At 55.0% G+C, this 26,750-nt stretch overlaps 9 protein-coding genes across 9 annotated transcripts; 4 read left to right on the top strand and 5 right to left on the bottom strand.

Annotated features, from left to right (window-relative positions):
- Positions 1-4,439: 4,439 nt before the first annotated feature.
- Positions 4,440-6,591, top strand: BKCO1_7500040 (cytochrome p450 phenylacetate 2; the record flags this gene model as incomplete). The annotated part of the gene is made up of 7 exons (XM_020278956.1): positions 4,440-4,715; positions 4,775-4,988; positions 5,040-5,306; positions 5,365-5,658; positions 5,724-5,989; positions 6,063-6,252; positions 6,332-6,591. 7 exons carry the CDS (start codon positions 4,440-4,442, stop codon positions 6,589-6,591), a joined length of 1,767 nt encoding a protein of 588 aa, XP_020125957.1.
- A 1,048-nt stretch (positions 6,592-7,639) lies between these two features.
- Positions 7,640-8,100, bottom strand: BKCO1_7500041 (uncharacterized protein; the record flags this gene model as incomplete). Its single annotated transcript, XM_020278957.1, has 2 exons — positions 7,640-7,981; positions 8,032-8,100. 2 exons carry the CDS (start codon positions 8,098-8,100, stop codon positions 7,640-7,642), a joined length of 411 nt encoding a protein of 136 aa, XP_020125924.1.
- An 884-nt stretch (positions 8,101-8,984) lies between these two features.
- On the top strand, positions 8,985-10,082 carry BKCO1_7500042 (glutamate 5-kinase; the record flags this gene model as incomplete). The annotated part of the gene is made up of 5 exons (XM_020278958.1): positions 8,985-9,200; positions 9,256-9,366; positions 9,423-9,518; positions 9,575-9,749; positions 9,808-10,082. The coding sequence occupies 5 exons, from the start codon at positions 8,985-8,987 to the stop codon at positions 10,080-10,082; spliced, it is 873 nt and encodes a 290-aa protein (XP_020125917.1).
- A 117-nt stretch (positions 10,083-10,199) lies between these two features.
- BKCO1_7500043 (mfs transporter) lies at positions 10,200-11,669 on the bottom strand (the record flags this gene model as incomplete). Its single annotated transcript, XM_020278959.1, has 1 exon — positions 10,200-11,669. The coding sequence occupies one exon, from the start codon at positions 11,667-11,669 to the stop codon at positions 10,200-10,202; it is 1,470 nt and encodes a 489-aa protein (XP_020125961.1).
- Positions 11,670-15,928: 4,259 nt separating this feature from the next.
- BKCO1_7500044 (alpha-glucan synthase) lies at positions 15,929-16,399 on the bottom strand (the record flags this gene model as incomplete). Its single annotated transcript, XM_020278960.1, has 1 exon — positions 15,929-16,399. One exon carries the CDS (start codon positions 16,397-16,399, stop codon positions 15,929-15,931), a length of 471 nt encoding a protein of 156 aa, XP_020125958.1.
- Positions 16,400-17,861: 1,462 nt separating this feature from the next.
- On the top strand, positions 17,862-19,293 carry BKCO1_7500045 (alpha beta hydrolase; the record flags this gene model as incomplete). Its single annotated transcript, XM_020278961.1, has 2 exons — positions 17,862-18,728; positions 18,781-19,293. The coding sequence occupies 2 exons, from the start codon at positions 17,862-17,864 to the stop codon at positions 19,291-19,293; spliced, it is 1,380 nt and encodes a 459-aa protein (XP_020125964.1).
- A 368-nt stretch (positions 19,294-19,661) lies between these two features.
- Positions 19,662-22,130, bottom strand: BKCO1_7500046 (serine threonine-protein kinase sgk2; the record flags this gene model as incomplete). Its single annotated transcript, XM_020278962.1, has 3 exons — positions 19,662-21,293; positions 21,337-21,923; positions 21,980-22,130. The coding sequence occupies 3 exons, from the start codon at positions 22,128-22,130 to the stop codon at positions 19,662-19,664; spliced, it is 2,370 nt and encodes a 789-aa protein (XP_020125963.1).
- A 414-nt stretch (positions 22,131-22,544) lies between these two features.
- Positions 22,545-23,757, top strand: BKCO1_7500047 (f-box domain containing protein; the record flags this gene model as incomplete). Its single annotated transcript, XM_020278963.1, has 2 exons — positions 22,545-22,693; positions 22,761-23,757. 2 exons carry the CDS (start codon positions 22,545-22,547, stop codon positions 23,755-23,757), a joined length of 1,146 nt encoding a protein of 381 aa, XP_020125962.1.
- A 351-nt stretch (positions 23,758-24,108) lies between these two features.
- Positions 24,109-24,664, bottom strand: BKCO1_7500048 (uncharacterized protein; the record flags this gene model as incomplete). Its single annotated transcript, XM_020278964.1, has 2 exons — positions 24,109-24,348; positions 24,398-24,664. The coding sequence occupies 2 exons, from the start codon at positions 24,662-24,664 to the stop codon at positions 24,109-24,111; spliced, it is 507 nt and encodes a 168-aa protein (XP_020125960.1).
- Positions 24,665-26,750: the final 2,086 nt, after the last annotated feature.

A 26,750-nucleotide genomic window follows, 5' to 3' on the forward strand; every position in this document is an offset into this window, starting at 1 on the left:
GTGCATGCAGTACCGCCATCATCCTGCCCGAATTCTGCCTGCAAATTCCTGTTATCACTGCGTCAAAGATTTCTTGTACTCAGCTCTGTCTCCGACTGATCTCTGAGCATAGAGAAACGGTCGTCGATAGCTTGTGTGTACTGGAATTGAGTACCGCTCTCGATCTATTTTTCCGCTGATTGGACATTTCCATCAGTCTGCACGTCCAGTATTGACAGAGAGAGCCCCGCTGCCGACTTTCGGGACCTCTTAACCGAGTGGTAGTGCTTGCCCCAACTGCCTAAACCGTAGCGTACATCTTTCTTCAATAAACCCCTACTCGTCTACTAATGTCGTCATCCTCCTAAGTCTCACGACAGTCAAGTTCCTTGCCATTCCCTCGATCAGTCGTCCCCGAGGGCGTGAATGATATGGAAAAGGGTGGTGCAGCTGCAGTGGTCTCGTGTCCCGACCTTTGAAGACGGTTGAATACAGCCTCGTCGCGGCCCAATCAATTAGAATTCAGCTGGAAATGGCGAGCAATGCAATCGATTTACGGCAGGAAGAAGTGTTCAACAAAGGTGATGCCCCGCTGAGAGCGGTGTTCCCGCCCACCCGGGCATTCATTCACGCGGGTATCCCTTACTCGTAGTAACGAGTAAAATGATGGCACGAGTTCTAGAAACAAGGCTTAGGCCATAAGAGCTAGTGTTCTAAGTCGTCCCTTTCAAAAGAGGCACTATGCACCCGCAAAGATGGCAGCCGGTGCCAGGCAGCACACACGACAAGAGGGTACCTGATATTGCCGGAAGCGGATATAGTAGCAGAGCGTCAGCCAGGTGCTATGAAAACCGGCGACAGTACAGAAGACCACCAGTCCTAAGATGATTTTGGTACCTCGTCTCCTGGAGACAAACGACGTATGCTTCGGACGAGCTTTAATCGTGAGGTCTAAGGCCGGAAGATCGACAGCCTGGCATCTAAGCTAGGCGTCGGCGTTGCCATCATCAGAACTCCATCCTCCCTGGCGTGCACTGTGCTACTGCTCACCACCGTCGATGTAAGCCGTGACGTGAAGGATGGACGGCATCTCTGGCAGCAGCGTGAGGCGTCTGATGGAGTTCTTCGAACTGAGGGTGAGAGAAGAACAAATTGACCATGAGGCTACGTCCATCCCGCTCTTTGCCTCAGATGATGATCTGGAAGCTCGGAGCGAGTCTGTCCTCCCTGTTGATACATTCAGTGCCATTTACGTCGGAATCGAGTATTCTAGAAACTCTTCCGAAGGCCTCTATTCCTTCCCACCGTTTGTGCCATGGCATAAATCTCGAAATTGGTATCGCTCTGTGGTCCATGGCTCTGGGTAAGCTCCTTTGATACCGAAGGCAGGAAGTTCGTCAAGGGTTTACCTTTTGCAATTCTGCTGCTGTTCAGTATTCGAATCAATCAAATCTGGGCATGCGCTTCGCAACATGTTTCGACGTTGATTCCATTACGTCAGCCCATAATTTGGATTTAAAAAGTCCGGCAATACTAATGCGCAGTTGGCGATGGAAAGAAATGAGTGAATCATTCCGCCTCCAAAGCATTCCAGGAATATTCCCACGACGGGACATCGTCCTACTATAGTAGAAACCTCACAAACTCAAAAAGATTGGATGTCGGCACAAACGTTGAAAAGTAGTTTACAACCTCACTAGATCAAACAAGTGCTAGGGAGGAACGCGTTTCACGTGACCCACCGGCAAAACGATAAGGTCTGGCCGATGGCAGACCTCGCACGTGTCTAGAAGTCGCTAGGCAAAGGCATTTGTCATGGCAGAGAAGATGTGATTAACACCGGCCTGGGCGACGGAAGCGTTGGCGAGTTCCCCGTGGCTCTCTTCCTTGTCCTGAAATTGACCTTCGGTTGCGGAGACAACAGTTGCGCTAAGTTTGAGTACCATCAATATGCTGAGCTTCATCCTATGCTTAGCTAAAAAGCGCTCTCGTCGCACACATGATTCCATAGGCCTCGCCAGAGAAGCCATGACAGGTGCAATAAGTAGCTCGTGATATGCGTGTTTTTTCCTTCCACTTCGCCTGTTAATTCGGTAGAGAAGGAAAGCACGGCTAGGCATATGCAGGGATGGGAACAAGCCGACAATAGCAAGAGGATACAGGAAAGAAAAGCCGGCAATAAAGCTGGCTGTCCCAACCAGCGAGTCAATCAATTACTTGGCCACTCCCTTTGTCCCCAAGTCGCAGCAGCTCCCCCACCTCACAGTCCAGCCGCGTGCTCTCTCGTCCTGCATGTCCTCTGCACTCCGCAACTCCGTTCTGCACGAAAGCGGCGAAATTAGCGTAAGTGGAGCGGCCCACGCAGTCGGCGGCTCTCAGCCTCAATCCGGCGCTCCGGGTGGCGGTCGAGGCCCCGTTGCACTGGCTGGCATTCGAGGTGAGCTGACGGGTGGGCGCTATCGGCACCGAAGTCATGGTGGGAGCGGCTTTGCTTTCTGTTTTCAGCTCGGCGCCGTGTACCCTGGCCAGCAAGCTTCAGCCTTGTGGCGAACGTCGCGCAGCTCGCCATCGAGGCCTGAAATTAAGCGTAGCTCGCTTCCATTTCGGACATGTTGGCCTGTTCTTTTGAAGGATGGAATCAATAGCAAAAGCAAATGGAGCGAGTATTCAGCAAGGAATATTCTGTCGCCAAGAATACGCCTCTCATGAGTATGACCTAATACTGAGCAGTAGCTACTTTCCAGGATGCAGCTCACACGGCGGAAGGCCTTATTTGGCGACTGCATGTCCAACGTAAGCCGCGGACGCTTTCCAGGCCCCGAAAACGAACGATTAACCGACGGTCGCAGCTGGAGGCCTGAGCGGCGAAGCGGCCGGTGTGCTTAAACAACGCGGTGGAGCCCCAGACGTGTGACAGCGCGATGCCTGCGTTCCCTTGGCAATTTCCGCATCACACTGGGCTTTGTAAAATCGCTGATTGGTCGGCGTGGAATTGGCAGTCGAGCCGGCTCTGCGCATCCGGCTCGCCTACGCCCGAGACACCGACCATGTGGAGCCTCCCTTTGGCCTGACTCGTGCTCGGCTTTCATGCTCCTCGACGGCGGCCGTGCTCTGAGCCGCGACCGATTCATGTCATCCTCGATTTGAGTGGTAGAGCGCGGCCTTCTGCTGGCTGGTGGGCCCGCTAAGAGATGGTGAAATCGGAACGACCTGCTGCTGCGACCTGGCCACATGTCATGGTCAACAAGACACTTGCTGGACGATCCGCTACTGCACTCGGCCCTGGGGTCTGCATCAGCCAAGTCACATGCGTTCGATGGAAAGGAGTATTGGAGTAGTAGTGGGAGGGGCAGCAGGCGGGGTGCATCAAGACAATAGGTCCAAATCGTCAAAGGGTCGAGACTTAAAGAGAAAACAAGCATCCGGCTAGCGGGCGGCAGGATCGAGGTCCTTGCGGCGCTTCGGATCGTGCGGGGTTCCAGGAGCTTGGCGGCGCAACGGGCCGGGCGGGGGTTTACGCGTGCGGGCAGCCTTGCGCCCGTGACTCAGTGGCTCCGGAAACTTGGTGTCACGGCGTGGGGGGGCACCGTGGGATGCGGTAAAAACCCCTTGGACGACAACTCTTCAGCGCTCGCCCAAAACGGAAGGCTGTCAGCATGAGTAAGGCAGCAGATGTCACCATACCGCTCCACACATCGCCAGCCTCGCGAGGAAGACGGAATTGGACGTGATTCTGGCCACGCCGGTCGGCGTTGCGCGGCTGCTACGATGGATAGAGTATGGATGTACAGTGCTTCAGCCAAGCCCCGGCACGAAGGCCATTATCTGTAACACGGCCCATGTCGCCTTGATTTGTGCTAGCATCGCCTGGAAGAACGCTAGATCGACCCGAGTCCAGAACCCTCGTTGAAGAGGGTAACCGCAACTCCCCCGCGGCTGCACGTGTCGGTGCGAGTAATTGGATGATCCTATGGAAGCGATGGTGAAGTAGATTGTTGGGCCATTGGAGTGCAGTCTGCCTACATTACTCGAGCGCCAGTCGATTGTAACCAAGACGAGCTCGAAGAAAAATTTGACCACGGCGTCTGCCATCACCAACGTGGCCGCGTACGTCTCACTGCCTCTTTCCGGCCTCAGCGCGCTTCGTATCCACGCCGAAACCATCCGTTCGCCCTCCCGCGTTTGCTGAGTGGCTGTCTGCACAATGACGCCTTGGTACGCTGTGATGCTAAGCAGCAAACGTAGCTGGCCTAACCAAGGAGTGTGTCAGTTGTATGGCTTAGGCGCCCGGGTGGGATCCACAGATGGCAAACGCGAGTCAAAGGATGAAGTTGACTCTGCAGAGCTGGATGTCTCATTGCCACCGGATGGAGAGCCACCAGAGAGTTTCTTATATATAGAGTGCTGGTCGCCGTCCTTTGGGGGACAAGAACCCCAACTCGTCCTTCATATCCATCAAGATGAACGCCTTTGTCAATTCCTCCACTGGCTTCAATGCCACAGGTGCGGCCGGTGCCGAGGTCAGTCAAGAGTTTGTGAGTGGCGCTCGCGCTCTGGGCGTCCTCCATGCGTCTGCTGCCGTTGCCGTCACTGCTATCCTGATGAGCGGCTTTGAAGCTGGACGCAAAATCCTCCTCCGAATTCTTTGGTTCTTTGACAGTCTGCTGGGCGCCGCCCCTCATTCAGTCACTCTTCCTGGCCCTCCCGGCCTTCCTATCGTTGGTAATCTTTTTGACGTGAGTCTTTGGCATCCTCATCCCATCCTGTGTGGCTCTTTTCTAACCACTTCCTTCAGTTGAGCGGTGGCCACGTCCAGAAAATCAACGAGTGGACCGGCAAGTACGGCGATGTGATCCGCGTCTCACTTGGTCAGCGTGAAGCCGTCTTCGTCAGTAGCCACAAGGCTCTGGCAAAGACTGTCGTCCGGCAGGGACCCGCATACCAGTCGCGGCCCACCTTCAAGCTCTTCCACAACGATTTTGCGTCCTCTGGTATCTGGACTGTGGGCAGTAAGTCTCAGTGAGGTCTTGTTTGTCCTGACAATCACTGACTTTGCACAGCCTCGCCCTTCAGCGACCGCCTCGTTCGCACTCGCAAGGCGCTCTCTGCCCAGATTGCCCCTCGTCTGCTGCCTGTCTACACGCCCGTCATTCACCCCAAGCTTAAGAAGCTGTTTGGTGACATCCTTGAGATCAGCAAGGGTCCTTCTGTGGACATGGCTGAGAAGCTCCACCGTTTCGGCACCGGCCAGGTCTCTGAGCAGCTCATGGGAACCCCCCTGGACGACGACATGGTGGGCATGCTCGCCGAGAACGAAACAAACATCTGTAAGCAACCCAATCACTAGCAGAAATAAAGCCAGCTTGAACTCACTCTCCAACCCAGTCCGTCAGCGCACCGTGGGCTCTCCCGCTCGGGACTACATCCCCATCATGCGCGGCGCCAGCTGGCTTCGCTATGTAGCCGGCAAGATGCTGGGCATCAAGGAGTGGACCGTCGACGAGAAGGAGGAAAAGGCCCGCGAGTACCGCCGGAAACAGCAAGTATACATCAGTAAGATGCTCGACGGCCTCCGGGCCCGCGTCGAAGCCGGCGACCAGACTCCCTCCATCCTGGGCAACATCCTCCGCCAGGGCCTTCTGAAAGACGAGGAAATCCTCCTGGCTTCCTACACCGGCAGTATGTGCTCCCTAACCATCCTTCTGCTGGATTGTGTGTGTCATCTAACCACGACCGGTCAACAGTTGCTGCGGGCGTCAACCTTGGCTACTCACTCACATGGATCATCGGCTACCTCGCCAACAGGCCAGACCTGCAGCAGAACGGCTACGAGGCTATTCGCGAAGTGTACAACGGCGAGCCGCCCCTGCCCCATGAGTTTGACCGCGTCGAGTATGTCAAAGCTCTGCACACCGAAGGCTCTCGTATCTACACGCCCGTGCGTCTCGGCTTCCCGCGCGAGACACTTGACGGCGCCAGCTACGACGGCCACGAGATCCCTCCCGGCATGGTATGTGTTTTTTTTTTCTTGCCAACTTTCCGCAATGCCCAGGACGCACAGCTCTGACTTCTCCATCTTTTAGCTCGTCATCATGAACCTGATGGCCGGCAACCGCGACCCCGTCGCCTTTGACCGCCCGAATGAGTACCTCCCCGAGCGCTGGCTCAACGGCCGCAAGGGCCGCACCGACCTGATGGGCGAGGGCGGCGACAAGCTCGGCGTCACCCACCTGACCTACGGCGCCGGCCGCCGCGTGTGCCCCGGCATCGACAGTAAGTTTTTCCTTTTTCCAGCCGACGGCGTGCCAGCCGGCGCATATGTAGACCGACAGCGCTGACCCTGCCCTTCCAGTGGCCAACCGCGGCCTCTACTCGACGCTCGTGCTGCTGCTGCACTTCTTCACCTGGGAGCGGCAGCCGCTCGCTGAGGAGCAGAGGAAGCACGTCTTCCCGCCGTTCCGTGCGGAGCGTGAGTGCTCGCTCGAGATGGACGCCTTGGCCGACACGGCCACGCCCACCGAGGCGCAGGCCATTCCGTGGTCCGCCGGCATCAAGTTCCACTGCCGCGACCCGGCTGCTCTGGAGGCTTGGATCAGCTCCAAGGACACGTAAGGACGTTGGGGTCGTCCTGATCTATTGATGAGACGGGTAAGAAAAGCCTGGGAGACGGCGCGCTGCCTGCTGTATTGGCTTTTGGTATGACTGTCACTGTATGCACACATGCACGGAAGGGATGGGAACACTCTCTTTTTCTGTCGTTTTTCTCTTCTAGCAACCGCGGTTGGGAGTTTTTGGGATGGGTAGAGATAGAGCTAGCTCGTTATTGTTGATCAAATTGAGCGCTTATTCTCATCGAGCTGTTCATTCCCGCGTCTATGTGACTGTTGAAGTATTTCGTACTTTGTACTCTATGATGTCATATCACGGGCTCAACCTTCATTGCAGAGCCTGTATATATCTTCAGCTAACCTTCAGTCAGTTCAATAAGCAATTCTCATCTTCATTCTCCTCGTCTTACGTGACGTGATTCCTCGGACTTCAGCAGTGACCACTGTGGCTGTCTGATCAAGAATTCGGACGCTGTTTGCAGCGTGGTACCGTGGTCGTGTAATCTTTCTCAAGCCGCCAAGAAGCTCGCGTGGTCCACTGCGAGGATAAGAACGTGGTTTTCCAAAAAAAAAAAAAAAAAAAAAAAGGCAAAGTCACCATCACACGAACACATTCAAGGGTGGTCGTGATGGCCGGGTACCGTTTGAGAACCAGCTGATGTGAACCGATTCCGAAGATCTGGGCCAGTGGCGAAACGGGGTCTGATACGAGGGGTGGGGACAAGAGAACGCCACGAGTCGCTTAGTGGTCATAGGGTTCTTGTAACAGTTAGCGCCTCGGCAATGCCATAACGGGGAGGGATGGCGAAATTCCATGGGAAAGTCACAGGATGCGAAGCGCTGCTCGCTCGATTTCACAAGCCACCAACCCGGCCTATGGTTGTCGGGACATGCCGCACCGGGGTCATCAGGCGCCCCGCCACCGGAGCCTTGTCTGTCACATAGCAATAATCACATTTTCTCAACAACAGGTCTGGAAAGACGACTCTTCAACATGATTCACATTGCCTGCCAGTATACCGGGTCCAACCCTTGGGCATCACGTCAGCTATCTACTGAGCCACCTTTTGCTCGGTCCCGGCAATGGCCGACACCCAAGGAACCCGCTGAGTGGTGAACAGTTCAGCTGCCGGCTTCGCAATCTCAATGGCGCCGGGACTGTCCAGCGTGCCGGCCTTGATGATCCTGGCATCGCCAAAAGCGGGGCTCTGGCGCCAGAGCGTCGAGCCGCAGTCGCCGCAGAAATTGGACGTGATGGTCTTGCCACTGTCGGCCGTCTTGGAGAACTGCTTGGGCGTGCCCTGCGTGACAGAGAAGCCATCGCCCGCAACGATGATGTTGGTCGAGTAAGTGGAGCCGGTGATTTTGCGGCAGTCGAGACAGTGGCAAAGGGCCTGTGTCGTGTCAGTCACTGCCAGAGGTGGTGTGTTCATTTACCTCGCACCTTGGCCTGGATCTCGCCGGTGGACTTGATGCGGACCGCACCACAGCAGCAGCTGCCTTCGAGCGCCATGACGTCGTGGGTGGTTGAGCTTTGTTGGACAAGGGTTCGGGTGAAATAGCCGGCTTGATGAAGCACTGTGATGAGGGCCTCCAAGGAAACGACAGGCTTTTTTATACCATTCACAGACCTCTCTACGACACTGCTGTGCTTAAACATGCCGTCGTACAGGCAAATCTGCGGCTCAGTCTGGAGCTTCAGGCCGACGCTCAGCCCCCGGGTCGACGTTCCTGTTCCTGTGAAAGCCCCACTAGTGCCCCCGCGTCAGCTCCAAGCCTCCCACGCCGCCCACCCTGCGGGGTGTTTCACAGAAGCGGGGCAACAGAGATCCGGAACCGGACTGGGTGCGCAGCATGGAGTCTCGGAGTTCATGCGGGATCCTTGCGATAGTTGCTCAGAGGATGACATCAATAGAAGGCTAGATGCAAATGAGAAAGTCTCGATCGTCAGCTCGTAACTGTAAGACGTGATCGGCACCTTAGCTCAGGCGCCAAAGCGGCTCCGCCTGGCAGAGTCAGGCGCTTGCAACATCAACCACATGCTGTGGATCACCCAGATACGCGGTCGAGGACTACCTACCATAGCTTACGTAGTGAGAAGTCCATGCTCCGAAACACGAGAATTACCCGCCAATCCCTCCACCCTGCTCTTTGGACCGAAACGCCGCGGACGTACGACGAGGCGTAAGCTGAGCCATGCACGGCAAGAGGCGGAGGATCACCCGCCCTACGCTGACTCCTGACGCACTTCATTACTCGGTAGCCTTGGGACCTTGTTCTGTAAGAGTCGTCGAGGACGGAGACTGTATGTGTGGCAAGCAGTAGAATCAATTTAAGAAGAGAGTATTGCGGCGTTCGGCTCTGGACTATCAACGTTATCCTTCAATTGCAATCGATATGTCTCGTACCGTCGTGATAAAACTGGGCACTTCTTCCATCATCGATGAGACTACTCACAGCATACGGTACTCGCTTGTACAGGATGTAGCGTCCACCATTGCTGCGCTGCGTGACTCTGGCTGCAGAGTAGTCCTTGTGAGCTCTGGAGCTGTCGGGTTTGGGTTGCAGCAGATGGGCTTTGCATCGCGTCCCGACAACCTGTCTGGAAAGCAGGTGAGCTGACCCGTCGGCGTCGTTCAGTCAAGATACTCACCGTTCGAGCTTTTAGGCACTCTCGGCCATTGGGCAGGCTGAAATGATCTTGATGTGGTCCAAAGTCTTCGCTCAGAGAGGCATCACTGTGGCCCAAGTTCTGCTCACGCATGACGACATCGCATCGGTACGATCCAAGAAGTGTGTGGCGGGCTCAGGGCTGATACTTTGCTTGCCAAATAGCCTGAACGCTACGACAATGCCGTTCGAACACTGAATGAGCTGCTCTCCATCGGTGTGGTGCCCATCGTGAACGAAAATGACACGGTATCCACCAAGGCAAGTCCACGAGCCCGAAGTCCGAAACGGCGGCTGACACTCTATGCTCCATGTAGGAAATCCAGATAGGAGACAACGACACCCTCGGAGCCATCACAACCGTGATGATTCGCGCCTCTTATCTCTTCCTACTCACCGACGTCGATGCCCTCTACGAAAGTAATCCGAAATACGACGTCAACGCCTCGAGAATCCATTTCGTCACGTCAATCAGTTCGCTCAAAGACCGCAGTAAGTAGAGCTCCTTCGGCTGTTTCTGTGTGGAGTTGGTGTTGATGATACGGCCCAGTCGACTCGTCCAACCTCGGCCCCGGCTCGACGAGTGGGACAGGTGGAATGGCGACCAAACTGCGTGCAGCAGAGATTGCCTCTGAAGCGGGCATCTTCACCGTTCTCGCGTCTTCTTCAAGACCGTCCGTCGTCAGTGACATTCTCAAGTACTACGACGATGAGCCAATGTTGGATTCTATTTCGATGATGTCCGAGTCCTTTTCTGTTTCCGGTGACAGCAAGGGCGTGCGTCCGCTGCATACCCTCTTCATCCCGGACAATTTCCTGCCCTAGGCTTTTCCTGACTGTCCTCTTTTTTCTATATTTCGGGTGGCTTTGCTGTCTGTTGAATGATTGTAGTCTCCAAGGGAACTCAATGTAGACAATGATGATACAAATCTTGCACGGCCACTAGACCTTCCGCCATTTCCAGAACTGTTTCCAAATTGCACGCCTCCCAGCTAGTCTGGCCAAATCAACATCTGCAGCGTCCATGACATGTTCGTCCCCGTTCCCCATTTTCATGACCTCGTTGAGCTCGCCCACCTTCCATCCGCGAAGGAGAAGCATGCACAAGGCGGCGGCGAAGTACATGAAGCCAACGAAGAGCTGGGTGCCTCTGTAGCCGCCGGCGCTCCCGGCCAGCTCGAGAGCTATGGGCTCGCTAAAGGTGCACGGCAGCACGATGACCAGCCACTCGAGGTTGAGTGCAGACGGAAGGTCCTGCATGCCGATCACCTCGGCGGTGACGGGAGCAATGGTGGCCCAGAAGGACCCGGCGACGGCGCCGCCGACCAGGGCGTAGAAGACGAGCACGCCGTAGCTCGTGGCGAAGATCCAGATGACCAGAGCGAACAGGGCGCACAGGAAGGCGGTCAGCCCGGCCATGTTGATCCGCCCGACGTTGTCGGAGAAGTATCCGATGGGTGGCCTTCCCAGCCCCTGGCCCAGGTTCAAGACGGCGGTGATAACAGATGCCTGCGAGGCGGTCAGGCCGATGCTGCGGCCGTAGCTGGACAGGGAAAAGACCAGGGCGATGTAGCCGAGCATGGAGAAGAAGCCGTACGCGTTGAGCAGGAGGTATTCGGGCCGCCTGAACAGCTTCAGGTCCAGGGCCTTGTGCCGGGCCCCGATGAGCTTATTGCGATCGCGGATCAGGACGGTGCAGACGACATTAACGCCAAACGACACCAGCCCCAGCACGCGGAAACACCAGGCCAGCCCAAGGGACCTGATCATGGCCCCGGTGGCCAGCGCGTACACCAGCCCGCCGAAGCCGGAGCCGGACGACCCGACGCCGTTCGCGAGCGACCTCTTCTTGGTGAACCACTGCGGCGGGATGCCGACCGACGCCACGAAGAGGAAGCCCATGCCAAGACCGAAGGCGACGCCCTGGCTGGGGAACAGCTGCCACATGTCGCGGGCAAAGGAGGCGCCGATCAAGCCGGCCGTCTGCAGGGCGATGCCGACGGAGAGGGAGACGTGGGTGCCGAAGTGGCGTGTCGACAGGGTGGCCAGCGGAGACACAAGCATGGCGCACGAGATGGACAGGCCGCCCACGAAGGCAAACTGCAGGGGAGTGGCGCCGGGGAAGGCGTTGGTCGAGAGGTAGTGGGCGAGGAAGACGCCGTACGACGAGTTCACCCCCCAGGTGTGGGCGTTGATGAGCACCACGCACGCCACGCAGACCCAGCCGTAACCGCCGTCCGGGGGTGGGGGTGCGGCTCGTGGCGGCTCTGATGACTTCTCGGGCACCATCTCAGGGTCTGGAGCTGTCTGCCTGTCGTCGTCCTTTTCGGAACTGGTGTCGGGCTGCAGCGGAAAAGAAATCCGGGGTGCATCGGAATCTCCGTCGAATGTGTGCTTGGATTCGTCCGACATGGTGGTCTTGAACTCTTTAGCCGACCGGTGCTGGCGTTTGATGAGGCTGCCAACATATCGAGTATCCTTTATGTAGCTCAATCTGCGTCTTTTTGGCCGCTGGGCAACGCGACCACGTATTTGCCTTGCAGCGTAGGGCGGTGGGGATCCGATTGCTGCTCGTCTTATTACGTATCGCGATTCGTGTGTTTTGCAGAGCCTGTGTAGATCAATCGCCCCATCAGGCGGCCATGTTCGACCCTGACTAAACCAGGCCCGCCGTGTCAGATCAACCGTGTTTCCCCATCGGGCAACCGTGCTCAACCCCGAGTAAATCAGGCCTGCCGTGCTAGCACGTCAGCGACGCACGAATCAGTCTAGTACCCACATGCAGCACCCTGCGTTTGACTACCTAAGACATTGGACCCCGCACATCATGTGTCTCGGGGACACTCCCCCCGACCGCCGTCATACCCATGCCGGCTTCCGCGCAAATCCCGCCCGAAACCATCCCAGCGGTAGCACCAAGAAAAACCTGCAGCCGCCGGGCTGAATCAATCCCACCCATCTCCGGAGCCGCACCCGCAGCCCCCCGGCTTGGTCGCTATAGGTGCCTAACAGTAATAGCTGACTACCGCGCCTGGGAGTGGGGGATGTCGGAGTCATTGTGCGTGGGGCGATCGAGCGGTTTTTCCAGTTGGCCACGGATCGGGACGTGTTGGGCTTTGCTTTGACTCGGTAACAAGATGGAGCCATCAAGAAAGTCCACTCGACTCCCTGCACCCACAGGGCCATGGGCTGCATGCGAAGGTCCTGTCACCTTCTTCACCGGTGGAACGCTTCGAGATGCAGATTGCAGACCCTGTCCTGCAAGCCCTGATTACCAGGTGCCTGCCCAGATTCGATGAAGACATGTTTGGGTGCGGTTGAAGTCCACCCGATGATAGAGCACATCCAGAGTTTCAAGCCCCTCTTTTTCTCTGTTCCCAGTTATAGCTCGAAAGCGACAGCACGAGGAAGACTCATCATCTGCAACTCGAGGCACACTAGCCGCTTTTATAATCGACAAGAAGCCGCGAGCGGCCTTTCGGACGCGACAAAAGGAAATGATTTTACCACCCGATACCAATGTTAGAGTCAGGTTCGAAGGCCTCCCTGATATCCTCTGGAATGGCGTCATAAAATGTAGCACTTTTGAAGAGTCTGAGGACTGGAAAGACGCTATTGTTATAGTCATTGTAATATTAAGGAGAAGGAGACCGATTAGTGGACTATTACTGCCTCTAGTCACCCGCAATCAGACCCAATTCGAACATGGCCAGTTGTCTGAGAGAATTGGTGGTGTTAATGCTCAGTGTTGCTCCCCATTGAAGCACTTTGTTCAGCGTCTGGCGGCACAGACGCTTTTCCTTGTCTGAAAGCTAGCGCCGGTGGCTTTGGAAAGTAGATATTCTCCTTCACAATGGTAGATGGTTCAAAATGTCGACGTAAGGTGGAACACGTATACCGGCTTCCGAGGGAGTCAGATGAATGTACATACGTATTCAATGGTCTACCGTTATACACTGTCCCTTTCTCGGTTTCCTTCTGCTTGATACACGCAATTACTCCTCGGCTTAAAGAGGTAAAACGACTGATAGTTCCTCCAGTCACCCACGCCTGACAAATCTGCGGCATAGACCGTGATTTATTTCTTGCTGGCGATGCGGCCGACCGCAATTGCCTGGTCCGCGAAGTGATCCACCCCGTCGGCAAACACAGAAACATATCTCCTCCTTTCACCCGTAGATTCCGGACACGCGCTGGCAATAAGATTCGTGTGGGGTACTTTATGTTGAACACTACTTATTTTAGATGGCCCGTTACGTAAGTGCCTCTCAACCCCGCATCACTAAGACCTTCCCAGGCGGCTAAGGGGAGATTGGGAGATACAACATCTGGACCGGTCTTATTCGGAGTGGACTCTCTAGCTACGGCTGTACTTGGCACGCCGAGGACTGGCGCCGTAACGAGGACATATACGATATAAACCCGTGTGCAGGTACTCGGGAGAACCATGCCAAAACCTAATCCTTGGATCGAGTCCAAGACGCCGAGCCGGAGCCAAAATGAGCTGCTGACCAGCGGCCCTGTGGCAGCGGGCTCGGCCACACACGGAAGGTAGTGGCCGGTCTACGAGAGGGCCCAGAGCATCTGTGCCCAGCGCGGAGCGCCAAGCCCGATGATGAAGATGGGCAGAATGCAGGGGTGTTCGCGGGACTTGTGAAAGAAGAAGCGCAAGAGAGTGACCCGGAGGACAGCAAAGAAGGAACAGACGAGTAATACGATGGCCCAGCTCGGGGCGACACGAAAAGACAACAGGAAGCGCCTGTTTCGGCGGTACGTGCCGGACAGGTAGAAGTTGCGGACCACCACGGTGGCCAGGAACCAGAACACCACGCCGGCTTAGAAGCCCGCGGTAGAAAGCCGAAATCTCCGAGGCTTGGACGGTAGCAGTCGAAAGCCGTAGATAGAGCATTAGACCGATGCCCCAAATAGCCATTGCAGCCGGAAAGGTGATGGTAGCCCAGCCTCCGGCCATCATCCTTGAGTTTGGCGTGCTATTCATCGCACGTAAACCGCATAGAGATATAAAGGAAAAGTAGGGCTGTTGAATGCCCTGGACAGTGGTCGCGCGTGACAACCGCGTCCAAGTCTGCACGCCACCTGCGTCTTCCGGATATGAGCACTCTCCACGCCAACGGTGCGGATGATCTTCAGTGCCAAAATTCAGCGAGAAGAACATGGCCCCACAGGCTGAACAAAACGTATACGCGGCAAGAGCGGTAGTCTGGATCCACAAAGCAGCTGGCGAAGCGCTCATTTGCAGCGCTTCTGTGAAGAGGAAGAAAGACAGGCCGAAGAACAGGAACGGAAGAGAGATGAATTACACCGTGTTTGCCAAACGGAGCAGCTGCCACTAAGATACTAAGCCGATAAGGACGATCGAGGATGTAGTATATATATTAGCCGCTGTTTTAGTTGTTCTTCAGGTTGGTAGTGTCATCTGGTATGCGTCCACGGAGAAGATTTGCCCCTGTTATAATCAGCGCGCCCGTGCATGCATAGAGTTGTCAAACCGCAGGCTTACCATGGAAATTATGAGGCTGTAGAGCGGCCAGCTCCTTAGCCGATGTAGCAGGACGTTTTGGCGGTCTTCAGATGGGAGGCGTTCGGATGGATCGACAGGCACGGCTGAAGATATATACACTCTTTTCAGTGAAGATTGACCCCGTGATATGAAATCATGGAGTACAGTACGAAATACTTCAACATCCGAAGCATGACCTGCACATGCTGGCCACTGCGGCGCCAACTGCCTGCTATTCTCCCTCGTCGGCTCTGCACGAAAAACTCGCCTCTTTGAGCTGCGCCGAACTCCCGCCTACCGTCGTCGATTCGAGCTCCAGGCTGCGTGCAACCGACGCACAGTCCATTGGCTGGGAAAAGTGCATCTCGATGCTGAAGTCCAAGGAACCACATGACATAGGGTGAAGAAGGAGGATTGGCTATTGAACTAAACCACAGGGGTTGTGCTATTATATACCCAGAAGTGAAGGTTGAACCCGTGATATTACATCATTGGTACGAAGTACTTCAATACTCGATGGGCACCGTTTGCTGCAGTCCGGGTGGCACTGACGACAGGAGCTGCTCATCGAACCGCGCGGCTGTCTTGCTGTTGTAGTCAGACCGGAATTCCTTGAGGAAATGCTCGTTGGTGAAAACAAGCCAGACGCTTCGCTCTCCAATTGCGGCGCCACTGAAGTTTTGCACACTTTCGAGCAAGCCTCGGTGGACGCTAACGATGCCTCTGGCTGTGTAGTGATCTACCGTTGGAAGCCAGAACTCGAACGTCTGCCGTCCCAATGTCTCCAGCAAGAACCCGTCGTTCAGCGCTGGGTACTGCTGCCGAAGCTCTTACATGCGCTTGAGCACGTTTGGAACTAGGTGGAGTGGGTCTTTGTGGTCCAGGCTGACCAAGTCATCGTGGCACCCTCTCTGCAATCGGTTGAGGGGCATGTCGGCGTATAGGTAGTGGCCGATGTTGTAACAACCGTGGACCTGCCACACGCGTGACGAGCTCATCTGGGTGCGGCTGTACCGTGGATAAAAGATGCCGGTATCCACATTCACCATGTCATTCTACACCAGGTGGTGTTCCCAGAGGCTGACGATATCCATAGTGCCGATTGGATAGAGGCCGTCGAGGCCCAAAAGCTGGACCAAGCTGAAGCATACTAGGTGTCGTATGCGAAGTTGGACCCGCCAAGCGAGCTGTATCCGTTGCCGCGGATAAAGTATTCCGGGTCGCCGGCGTTCGAAGCGGAAAAGGCCTCGGTGCTGTTCTGCCAATAGTTGTCGGGTTGCTTCTTCCCACGGCCGACGTAGACAGCCATCACAAACTTACTTTCAATAAGTTCTCCCAAGACAAGGAAGTTCTCTTTGTCGTATTTGCGTGAACAATGTGTCTGGAAACCGGAACAATCGGCCAGTGCATCTGTAGTGATGTGGAAACCTTTATCAAGCCAGAACCCGTCAATGTCGAGCATGGCTATCTGCATGCAGGAAAAGAGATTAATCTTCGCACGAACGTCGGTACGCCAGTCCCGTGAGCGATCCTGTACTGACCCGTATTTGGAGAGCTGCAGCACGTACGGTTGCTCTTCCACCGTCATCTCGAATTCTCCGTACTGCAGCCAGATGAGCATGGGGCTGCACGTCAAGTTGCTTGACTTATCAGGTCGACCTCGCTATCACGGAATGAGCCAGGGACCTTTATATCCGCATCTTGCGGAGGATTTGATGGTCAATAAGGATCTTCCTGGGACGTTCGAACGTATCATAAATATTATAACGGACTACTTAAGGGCTCACTTGGCCTCAAAGAGATTTTCGGGGATGATGTGTGTTAGGAAACGTTTGTGGAGGTGAAATTAATGGTGGTTTGCTTTACCGGTAGCGCTGGGGCTCCTTGCGTTGGTACTTCTAGTCGCGTCCATTGCGATGAGTAGGAGAGGGGCTCTAGGATCGTTGGTAATGTGGAAGTGGAGTAGCTTGCTATTGTTGGTGTATGGCGTAGATGGTGGCTGAACGGTTGAGGAGAAAGACTAGGTGAGTTAGAAGGGACGTAGATCTGCTGTTGAGGTTACCCTTAAAAATGTCGTGATTCGGCGGGGAGTTAATGAGAAGAAGAAGCCTAGGTTTATTAGAAAATAAGAAACGACGTAGAGTAATAAATCTCTATCAATTTCACTCCTACGATTCCTATCCTGATCTCAAGAGTCCGGCTCGACAGCAACTTGGCGAACGCTCTATTGGCGCTGTTCGAGGTACATCTTGCCTAAGGCTTGCAAGGAACTTATATTATTGCAAAACCATGTGTTATTTCCTCGTACTCGGAGCGATGAGAGTAAGTTTTAATCCGATCGGAAAAGCGTGAGCAGTCCACAACGGCGATACTTCAGCCACGTCAGCATCATTAATCTAAAAGCTTTGGCGAGGCGGGTGTGCGGCACATGTCCTTGTCACTTGCAACACAGGCTGCAGTATCCTTACCATGCGTCTAGACTTTGATTACGCGGAGGTGCTATTGAATCAGTAGTGAATCAGAGGCTTAGAAGTGACTTCTCGCCACCGAGCTGGTGGTAAGAGTAACATGGTGTTGAGGAAGCTGGGAAAGAAGTCGTCACAACATGACGTGGCGAAACGCGCGGTACATGACGGACAGTCGTTCGGTTCGTGGCCAAGCACCTAGTTTCCACCACAGATAATCCGAGTCGTTACTGTTTTAGTTCGCGTTGGGAGCAAAATCATATGACAGCGGGTGTGGTGAGCTCGGGTATACCGGTGATAGTCGAAGACCGAGCATGGGGAGAAGCAGTCAGGAAATGACCGACGAAGATCAGCGATGGCCTGGCAGCAGATTGGCGTCCCCCCCGGTTTTCCGACCCAATCATGACGCAGGATTACGAGTCCCGTCCGTGTATCGCAGGTGGATCTGCCCTCGCAGCAAGGTAGTAGCTCTCGACGATCGCCCTGCTTGCTACAACCAGTACAAACTACAATCAGCCTTAAAACGCCACCTCACAGGTGCTACCAGAGCTGACTACCAACTCCAGTGCGAGTGGCCTCTGCTATCGTTCGTTCTTGATCCAGAAACAAAGACTCATCATGCTTCGCTCGACCATCTCGCTGGCTTCACTGGCTGCCATGGGCGCCCACAGCGTGCTCGGCGCGACAACGTCCAGCTCGGCAGTCTTGCCGGCGCCCACCGCCATCGACCTAGCGAGCATGAGCGGTGTTGTGGGCGCGCTCCACCGCCCGGCACCTGGAGGCGACCCCGACAAGGCAGCCATAGCCGTCATGGTCATGCACGCCGAGAGCGACTACTTGTCCTTCTATCCCTGTACCGAGCTGCCCAAGCGTGGCTACACTGTCTTGTGTGCCAACAACGAAGAGAGCAAGGATCCGAACATGGGCACCATCAACTTCGAGGATGTGATGCTCGACGCCGGCTATGCCGTGGCCTACCTGCGCAATCTCACCGACATCAAAAAGATCGTTCTTTTTGGTCATAGTGGCGGCGGCGCGCTGCTGTCTCAATACCAAAACGTTGCCGAGAACGGACTGACGGCTTGCAATGGGTCTGAGAAGCTTTATCCATGCTCCAGTGCCCTGGCCGACCTTCCCGCCGCCGACGGCGTCATCTTGGACGACGCCAACTTTGGCATCGCGCCGATGGTGCTCATGTCCCTCAACCCAGCCATTGAGAACGAGAGCACGGGCATGCTGGTCGACCAATCCCTAGACCTATACAGTACCACCAACGGCTGGAGCAGCACTGGAGTGTCCAACTACAGCGTGGCGTTTGCAAAGCAGTTTGCCGCCGGCGTTAATGCTCGCAACACGCGCCTCATCAACTATGCCCAGGAACGCCTGGCGGCCATCAACAACGGCTCGGGGCTGTTCGCTGACGATGAGCCCTTCTACATTCCCGATGCCTCGTACGGATATACCAACAACAAGTTCTTTAACCAAGTAAGTGTGCTTTGACAACCGATCTCGCAACAAGCGGCTCACATTGCACCAGGATCTGAACTACCTCCACCACACCACCCACCCTTGGAAGCTGCTGCACAAAAACGGCAGCTACACGACTCAGATAGTGCCGTCCGTCCGGGTGGTCTCCACCTCGCCTTCTGTCGCCAACCAGTTCCTGTCCGGCGCTTTGAAGACGACAATCAAGCGGTTCCTCGCCACCCTCGCCGTGACGACGACGGCCAACTACGCCTACCACGCGGACGGCGTGACGGGCGTCGTCTGGAATTCGTCGCAGCTGACGCCCATCAGCGCCGTGCAGGGCATCCACGTGCCCCTGCTGACCATGGGCAACACCGGTCACTACGAGATGATCGCCATCGAGAAGGCCCACCTGGCCGCTACCGCCAGTAACGACACAGACATTGCTTTTGTCGAGGGCGCCCAGCATACCATTGACACGTGCACCGAGTGCGAGTCGTACCCGGGCGAGTTTGGTGACACGGTTAAGACTACTTTTGACTACATGGATGGCTGGTTGAGCAAGCCCGGTCGGTTTCTCTAGACCACTATCATTGAGCTTTGGGTTTTGTAGGTGACACAGTAGATCGAATACGTATGGATTTTAGCCAGTGCTGATCGAGACAACCTGCACTTAACGAACGTGAAGGGCCAGAGATTTATCGCTGGAGATGTCTCGGGTCACATTTGGCCTCATTGATCTTCAATCACTACATTTCTTACATGCATTGCCTACCCAGCCCTTCTCGCCACCGGAGCCATCGAATGCGACGAGAACCTTCGGATCAAGCATGCTGCCACCGCAGCATCAACCAGGACGCCCACCATGGGTGAGTCTTTGTACAAGTACCTCCAACTCAAGGTGCACCTGAAAATCCGCTGTGTATCAATATGGCATTTTACTGCCCCGAATTACACACGTTCCTTCGCCTTCTCCAGCACTGACACCATCTGCCCGTATAGCTCTGGATCCTCGACCTTACGTCTTTCCTTATCGGGAAAGACGACGGCGCGTAGCTCCTCCAGAAAAGGGATCAGCGGCCGACAAAACGGAGTAAAGGCCACCTCCAGGCGCTCCCTGAACTTGGCTACCTCAGTCGCTAAGGAATTCTTCACCATCCCTAGCCTGTTTGTTGACTCGCCGTTCCACGCGTCGTACTCATCTGACCTGGTAGCACTTTCCTCGGGCCCGTTCCAGTGAACACCGATCCAGAACAGTAACCAGAAAAACGACTCTTTATCGTGCACGCCAAGGTGGGGCTCGCCGTACAAAGGGCCTACGGCCATGAACACCTTGGTGCCTGTCTTGCTCGGAGCTCCGGAAGCCTCCTCACGGTCCATTTTAATGGCCAGGTCGAGGTCGATTAGGAAGCCATCGTCCTCGGCATCGTTCAACATGACGTTACCGATGGAGATATCGCGGTGAAGGATGCCGGCCTTGACCAACAAGGATTCGTGTCCTTTAAGACCACCGATAAGTCCCGTCAACATAGCCCTCAGACTGCTGGCACGGTAAAGGTCTTTTCCAACGTCCTGCATGACCACGCGGCGATGAACCCGGTTCGGCGGTCGGTCTAAACGTGGCCGCTTCGAAGACTGCGACGTCGTCGTTTGGTCCGAGGACCTTTTCAGCGATTTGTTGCTAGCTCGGCTGTCACCCCTGTTCTGCGGTTGACTGGAGCTGCCAGTAAGGATGGCGGTTACTTGTGAGTCGTGAGACTTGGAATCGCTTCGCCCTCCAGGACCAAGCTCTTTGCGAATGTTGCCGATCACGTCGTCGGGAATCCCTCCCACGTGTACCGTCTCGTGGTGGTAATGACGTGCTATATGGTCGACGCCGGCAGCGGTGGCATCTTCCAGCAGCGGGCCTTCTTCCGGGCGGTCTTCGTATTCCCACGAGTCCTTCACGACGACTCGTTGGGGGGAGCCGTCACTGCCGCCGTCGCTGTTGTCATCGCTGTCGCCCTCGATCCGTCCCTCCCAACACGTGGTCGCCCGACCGGCGATGACGCGCTGCCTGATCATGGTTCTCTCGAGTCTGATCCGCTCCGACCTGCCGCTCCGCTGAATGTCCAGGTACTTGGTGCCGTCGTCGTGTTTCGATATGGTTGGGTCGAAGCCGAGGTCTTGATCGTTCATCCAGAGCCAACCAAGGACTACGGACACGAATCTTTGCCCTTCGGTTTGAATGTCAAAGAAAGTGGAACCCACACAGCCGAGCCGGTCGAACTCCCATAGCCGCATGAGTGATCCACACAGCGTGAAGCCCAGAGCAAAACGTCGTGTGTCTTGCGATGAGAGGACCTCCCGTGCATACTTTGCAATGTCGTAACTAACCTGAAGTGAAGTACTTCTGCCGCGGTTGCTCTTCAGCTCGCCGGCTATGAGGATATTCGACCACCACACGGGTTCCGAATCGCTAGCGGTGCCGGTCATGATCCCGACGTCAAGTTTCCGGTTTGTCGGTGGTGCCGCGAAGGGCTTCGTTCGGTCTGGCAATGAGGGATCGACGCTTGGCTGGTTGAAAGCCACGGTCTTTTGCAACTACCAAGAAGTGGTCCAGTAGGCTTTTCAAGAAGCTCAGAACCTCATCTTCAGAACAGGTCGATGACCAATCCGTCCAACCAGTACCCTCAACGAACCTGGGAGGATCCGAGCTTTTGCAGGCGTCAAAGACTGCGTTAGCAACATCTTCGAGATGCGAAACCCGGCCGTAAAATGCGTCGAAGATGCCTGGGTGATTGGAGATGAGATTCCTCCGCACCTCGTTATTGAGAAGAGGGTCTATATCCTTCCTCTGTTCGGATGTGCCGACGGTGCTGCCCGAGTGGAAGTTGGTGGGCGTTTCCTTAAATGAACGCGTAGGTGCGGATCGAGGAGGCGTCTTTGGATACGTCGGTCGATGCGAGGAGATGGGAGAGTGAGGCGGCTTCGTATCGCCGATGAGCTTGTACGCGGTCGCCCAGATTGTAGCGTCGTCCTCGTCGGCTATGACGTTCTGGAGGAGCCGGGCGGTGTGCTTGATGTCCGACACACCGGAGGCAAGTTGCCCGTAGAGGGTTCCCATATCGCCCACAAGGGCGCCATTATCCTTACCGTAGGCCGGTAGAAGAGTGGCGGTGGGATGCGTCATGAGTGTGTTCACCAGCTGGAGCACCTGGGTTCTCCCAACTACTACGTGGGGATGGCGTTAGCGCTTCATCTAGTATTGCGGGTGTGGTCACGCTTACAGTCATCGCTGACGATCTTTTCGAAAGCTTCGACATTATGCGAGCTCATGCGGGGGTGGGTGGACTTGAAGGTGGTGCGGAACGCGTCGAGAACGCTCTTGAGAGGATGCTGGTTGATAATTTCCAGCTGACGCTCGTTGAACGGCGCCATAGTTAGGCGGGGAGGAAGTTTGGACGCAAGCCTGCGGGTTGCGCGGATCGGCGCGCTCGAGTGGAGTTGGTGTCGGGAGGCAGGGTCCAGTCGTTGATGGAGAGTGTAATATAAATGACGCGACCGTGCAGACGCGACCGGGAAAGTCGAGTCGGCCGCTAAGCGCCAAATCTTCGGGGCTGTCCCGGTTCAACCTCGGGGCGGCGGCGCAACCTTGGGGCCGGCAGAGCTGTTACCTGCCTCCTGCCTACCTAGGTAACACGTCGCGCGCGGGCACGCGCTCTCGTCGCGCTTCCGCCCCGTTTCTGCTCCACACACCAACGCGCTCTCGTCGCCCTTTTGCCACCTTCGCAACACCCCGCGGCGAACGAACGACCCCTCCCTGCTTCCGGTAACTTTAGCGTCTTCTCCAGGATGTGTCAGTTTTTTGTCTTCATGGCTCCCGATTTCTACGAGTTTGTGGACCAGTTCGGAACCATTAGCGATATTCTCTTCAATGGTTCGGCGGGGGGCCTTGTGAAGCTACTTGCTGTACCAGTCCCGCCCGCGCACTACTACTCTACGTAAGTCCATTGTTTCTCTTTCCGACATGCCTGTGGCTGACGATGATGACAAATCCCGGCAATCCAGCCACGGCCGCCTGTCTCCCGGTCGTCCATCCGCGAAGCGCAAGCATGAAAACCTCGAGGAGCAGCCTGCCCGAGATTGGAAAAGACCCAAAGTGCAGCGTGGCAGTCAGCTTCAAGAGCGCAAGCGGACCGGCATTCATACCCTCCCAACCGAGTTGCACGACCTCATCATCGACCACCTCGACATGGAAGATGTCTTCAACCTTTGCATCTCGAATCGTTATTTCTGGAACATTGGCCTGGGGCGCATCCGAGACTACATCATGTCACACCTGGGCACCTGGGCCGGCGAGCGCATTGTCTGCGTAGGCGAGGGCGTACACGTTGGAGATTATCCTCCAGCCATGTATACCGACGACGAGAGAGTTAGAAATCGCGAACAGCTCGACGAGATGACCCTCTGGGAATTCCAGGAGTGTGAGGGATTTAACCAAGTCGTCCGTGTCCGTGTCCCTGATACCTTCTATCGCCAGCTCAAGCACCCCGACACAGCATCATCTCTGCGGCAACTTGGGTCTTACGCTTCATGTGTGCTCGCCGAGGCTCGACCGGATCTTCGTTCGTTCTACCCCGACGACCAACCCTGGATCCTTCGGAACTTGACGACAAAGGAATACGTACGGTCAGAAGCGATTGCACTGGAACCAGAGCACATTCATGGCCCTCACATCGATTATATCGGTTTCGGAGAAGTCCTCGTGTCTCGCATATGCTGGACCGCCGACGGCACCACCATTGGCATGGAATCCAAGAACATACGAAGAGGCGTCTGGGCCGGACACCGTTTCGATATTACAACACTCGCGAGGCACAACAAGGAGACAAAGAAGGGTGACTGGCGTGACATCAGTAAGGAAGTCGCCGAAGAACTTGCGGAAATCTGGGAGACTGAATTCGGAAGCAACTGGCGCGAAGAGACAATGTACGGCGTACAATATTGGCGCGAAGAGATAGACTGCAGGAAAGACCCTGGATTACTTCGTGCAAGAAATTGGTAGTAGTCACGGAGGACGAAATGATGGGGATGGAACCATGGGTGTCAGACCTCCGCCTGAGGAATTGTTAACTTCCGTATCCTGCGAGGAGCATACGACTCGCTTGCCGGGCCTATGCTGTAACGGGCTAACTTGTAATATTTACTGCATTCTACTAAGCTTCGGAGTCTCTGAGTAGACTGCGCGAGCCGCAGGTTTTACTTTGCTAGATCTAGATTGAAAGCCAAGGAAGAGCGTGTCTCTTATTGATTTTATGTGGTCTCGTATGAGTATTTCACTAGATACACAAAACGCAGCGCCGGAACCATTTTCGATCATCCCAGTTGGCAGTCTGGTGCTGGGCCCACGTGGAGCCTACTCTGGTTTCCAGATATTTCTTCTGTTAACTATCCCATTAGGACTACGCGGGATGTTTTGAAGACCCTTCGGGCTCTTTCCATTCTCATTTGCCTCGACAAAGATGACATACTCTGGGAGGCCATGCATTGCTTGCTGTTTCATCGCCTGCAAGATGATCTTGCTGGTGATGAAACTTGTTCGATGATAGCCATCGTAGTGAACGTACGTGGTGAGGACTGTCGTACTTTCGCCCTTCTAATTTGCATTAGTAATATGTACAACTAGCGTTCGTTGGTGACCATACTTTTCGAAGGACATTCTCTTGAATTTGGAGGTTAAGCCAATTCGTGCCGTTCACCTCGAAGTACCCTTGACAATCGATACGGTAACCGTATTCAGGGGACTTGATTAAGGTTTCGCCTCTCTGCGCCGGGAGTGTGAACACTTCCTTTGCCTTGGACTCCTCCCAAAGCTCAATAATCCATTCTGTTACGGTACGCTGTTGGCTGCGAGGGTACCCGTTGCCACTTTCATTTCGGTTGATGAGATTGCTGGTTTCGCGGACTGACATGAGGGTCAGAGAGTATGGAAAACGTGTAAAGAAAAGACCTCGAGTTCCGAGTATGGCTATCTAATAAAGTGGGAGCGTAGGCGTTATAAGTGCACGCTTACCCCGCTTCTATGACATACGTTTACGGATTCAGCGCTACAGCCTTGCGCTTCGTACTACCAAACGCCTTGAGACCTATTAAATGCCGTCCGACCCAAGCTCCATTCACTAGCGCTTATGTTTGGAATCTAGAAAATGCTTGCCAAGCGTGGTCTAGAACAATTCGACCCAGAATGCGTGGTAACAGTAGTGGGTGGACGCTCGCATGAACGCACGTGTTCAGCCCCGCCGCGGTACATGCAGGTGTGTAGCAGGCAGAAAAGGTTGGCTACGTGGCTGTCGCCTATTCTTTGCCGCTGCGAGACCCCGGATGGCGGGAAGTAGTAGCCAGTCGTGGCTGAGACAATCAATGCAGCTCCGACCGGAAATTTTTATCAGCAATGCTACACGACACCGCCGATATCCCTTACGGCATTGCATCTGGTGCAAGCCTCGTGTAATGCCCTTTTTGCTTCTGTTATCCTTCCGGAACCGTAATTGGGGCTTTTTTTTTCGTCGAGGGTTAATGGAAATTTGCAGGTCTCAGAGGGACAGGAATAGCACTGATTGCGGGCCATTCCGATATGCAAAGGTGCGTCGATGGTCGTGGTCCTGCTTCCTTTTTGCCTCGCAGCACGCAGCCTGAAGCATGCCAGTCGAGGCGACGTGCCGACAGCCTTGTCTTCTAGGCGGGGTTGATCTGATAATCAGTTTCATAAGACGTGGCATCAGCTGAATGGCACGACGGCTCCCCGCAAGTAATCGAGCGAATCGAGTCTACGATCTCTGCAGTGTAACAATCAGTAACCCGTCGTCGGCCAGGAAGGCCCATTAGGATACGTTCGCAGTATCGCCACCGTTGAAGAAGTCGCCGCTGGCCAGTGTTAGCGGCGGGCGGTCAAACGTAACCACAATTCCTTGAATCGAGAAATCACTTTGCAGAGTCTGGCCGCCGAGGTCCACATCAACGCTGAAGCCTGCAGGGATGGGGCGATGTGCCACGTGCACCTCAGCATCGTCAGAATGCATTTTGTTGCAGTGATGTATTCCTCGTTCTTCATGTTTCCCTTCTCCGCCTCCGCCTCTTATAGAATTTGTTCTTGATTACAGTTGTGAGTAAATACTTAAAACTAGTCGTAAGAATACTTATAAGATACAACTTTTAGGCACGTGGCGAAGGCGAGGGAACGCAATCGGCGCCTGTCGGCAGGAGCGGGGTAACAGAGATATTTAGGAGGCCATAATTTTCAATATAAACATTATCAGTCTTCTTGTTTATTACATTACAGCGGCTCGGCATAAGCTGATTAGATTCGTATCGTAGCCTTGCGAACAACGACTTAACAAAACGACGAATTTCCACGGCCATGAAATCAAGTTCAAGAAGGTTCACACAATAACGGATCCGCTCTTAATAGCAGATAGCATCGGTAGCCTAGCCACTTTAGCCTGAGACATGGCAATAATAATGCACACCTTTAAACGACCCGCCAGGGATGCTACGGACGAGGTCGAACGTTTGCTTACAGTCAAGAGAAGGATCGGCATCTGCACTCCGATGGGGACAAGGTTGCCCCACCATTGTTGATCGCGGCGAACGGTACGATACGGCAATTGATCTTGGAATTGACCCGCTTTCTACTGTCGTTGCTGGGCCGAGAAATGTCCACTCGCGCGCATGCTAACCAGCTCCGAGACTCCATGCGGAGAGTTGTATTACTACGTATATCTTGCAGCTTGACGCCATTGACTGACGTGTGCGGCGCAGCAGCATTATTTGACCTTGTTGAAACGCTTTCTACGAGATCTACAAAAGGTCTCAAGCTTTCAAGAGTGGGCGGACAGAGCCAATTGGCCTGAGGTAGCGCCCGCGCTCCCGTGACGGGCCGCAAAGAAGCGGACCGTCGGCCGAACCGAGATGCTCCGGCCTATCAGCGTACTTAACGGGTCGCATCCCTGCCCGCGTCGGCATCCAGAGTGCATGGGGTAGCGAGGGGCTAGAACGTCT

This window comes from Diplodia corticola, assembly GCF_001883845.1.
Source record: "Diplodia corticola strain CBS 112549 chromosome Unknown scaffold75, whole genome shotgun sequence".
NCBI classification, from domain to species: Eukaryota; Fungi; Ascomycota; class Dothideomycetes; order Botryosphaeriales; family Botryosphaeriaceae; genus Diplodia; species Diplodia corticola.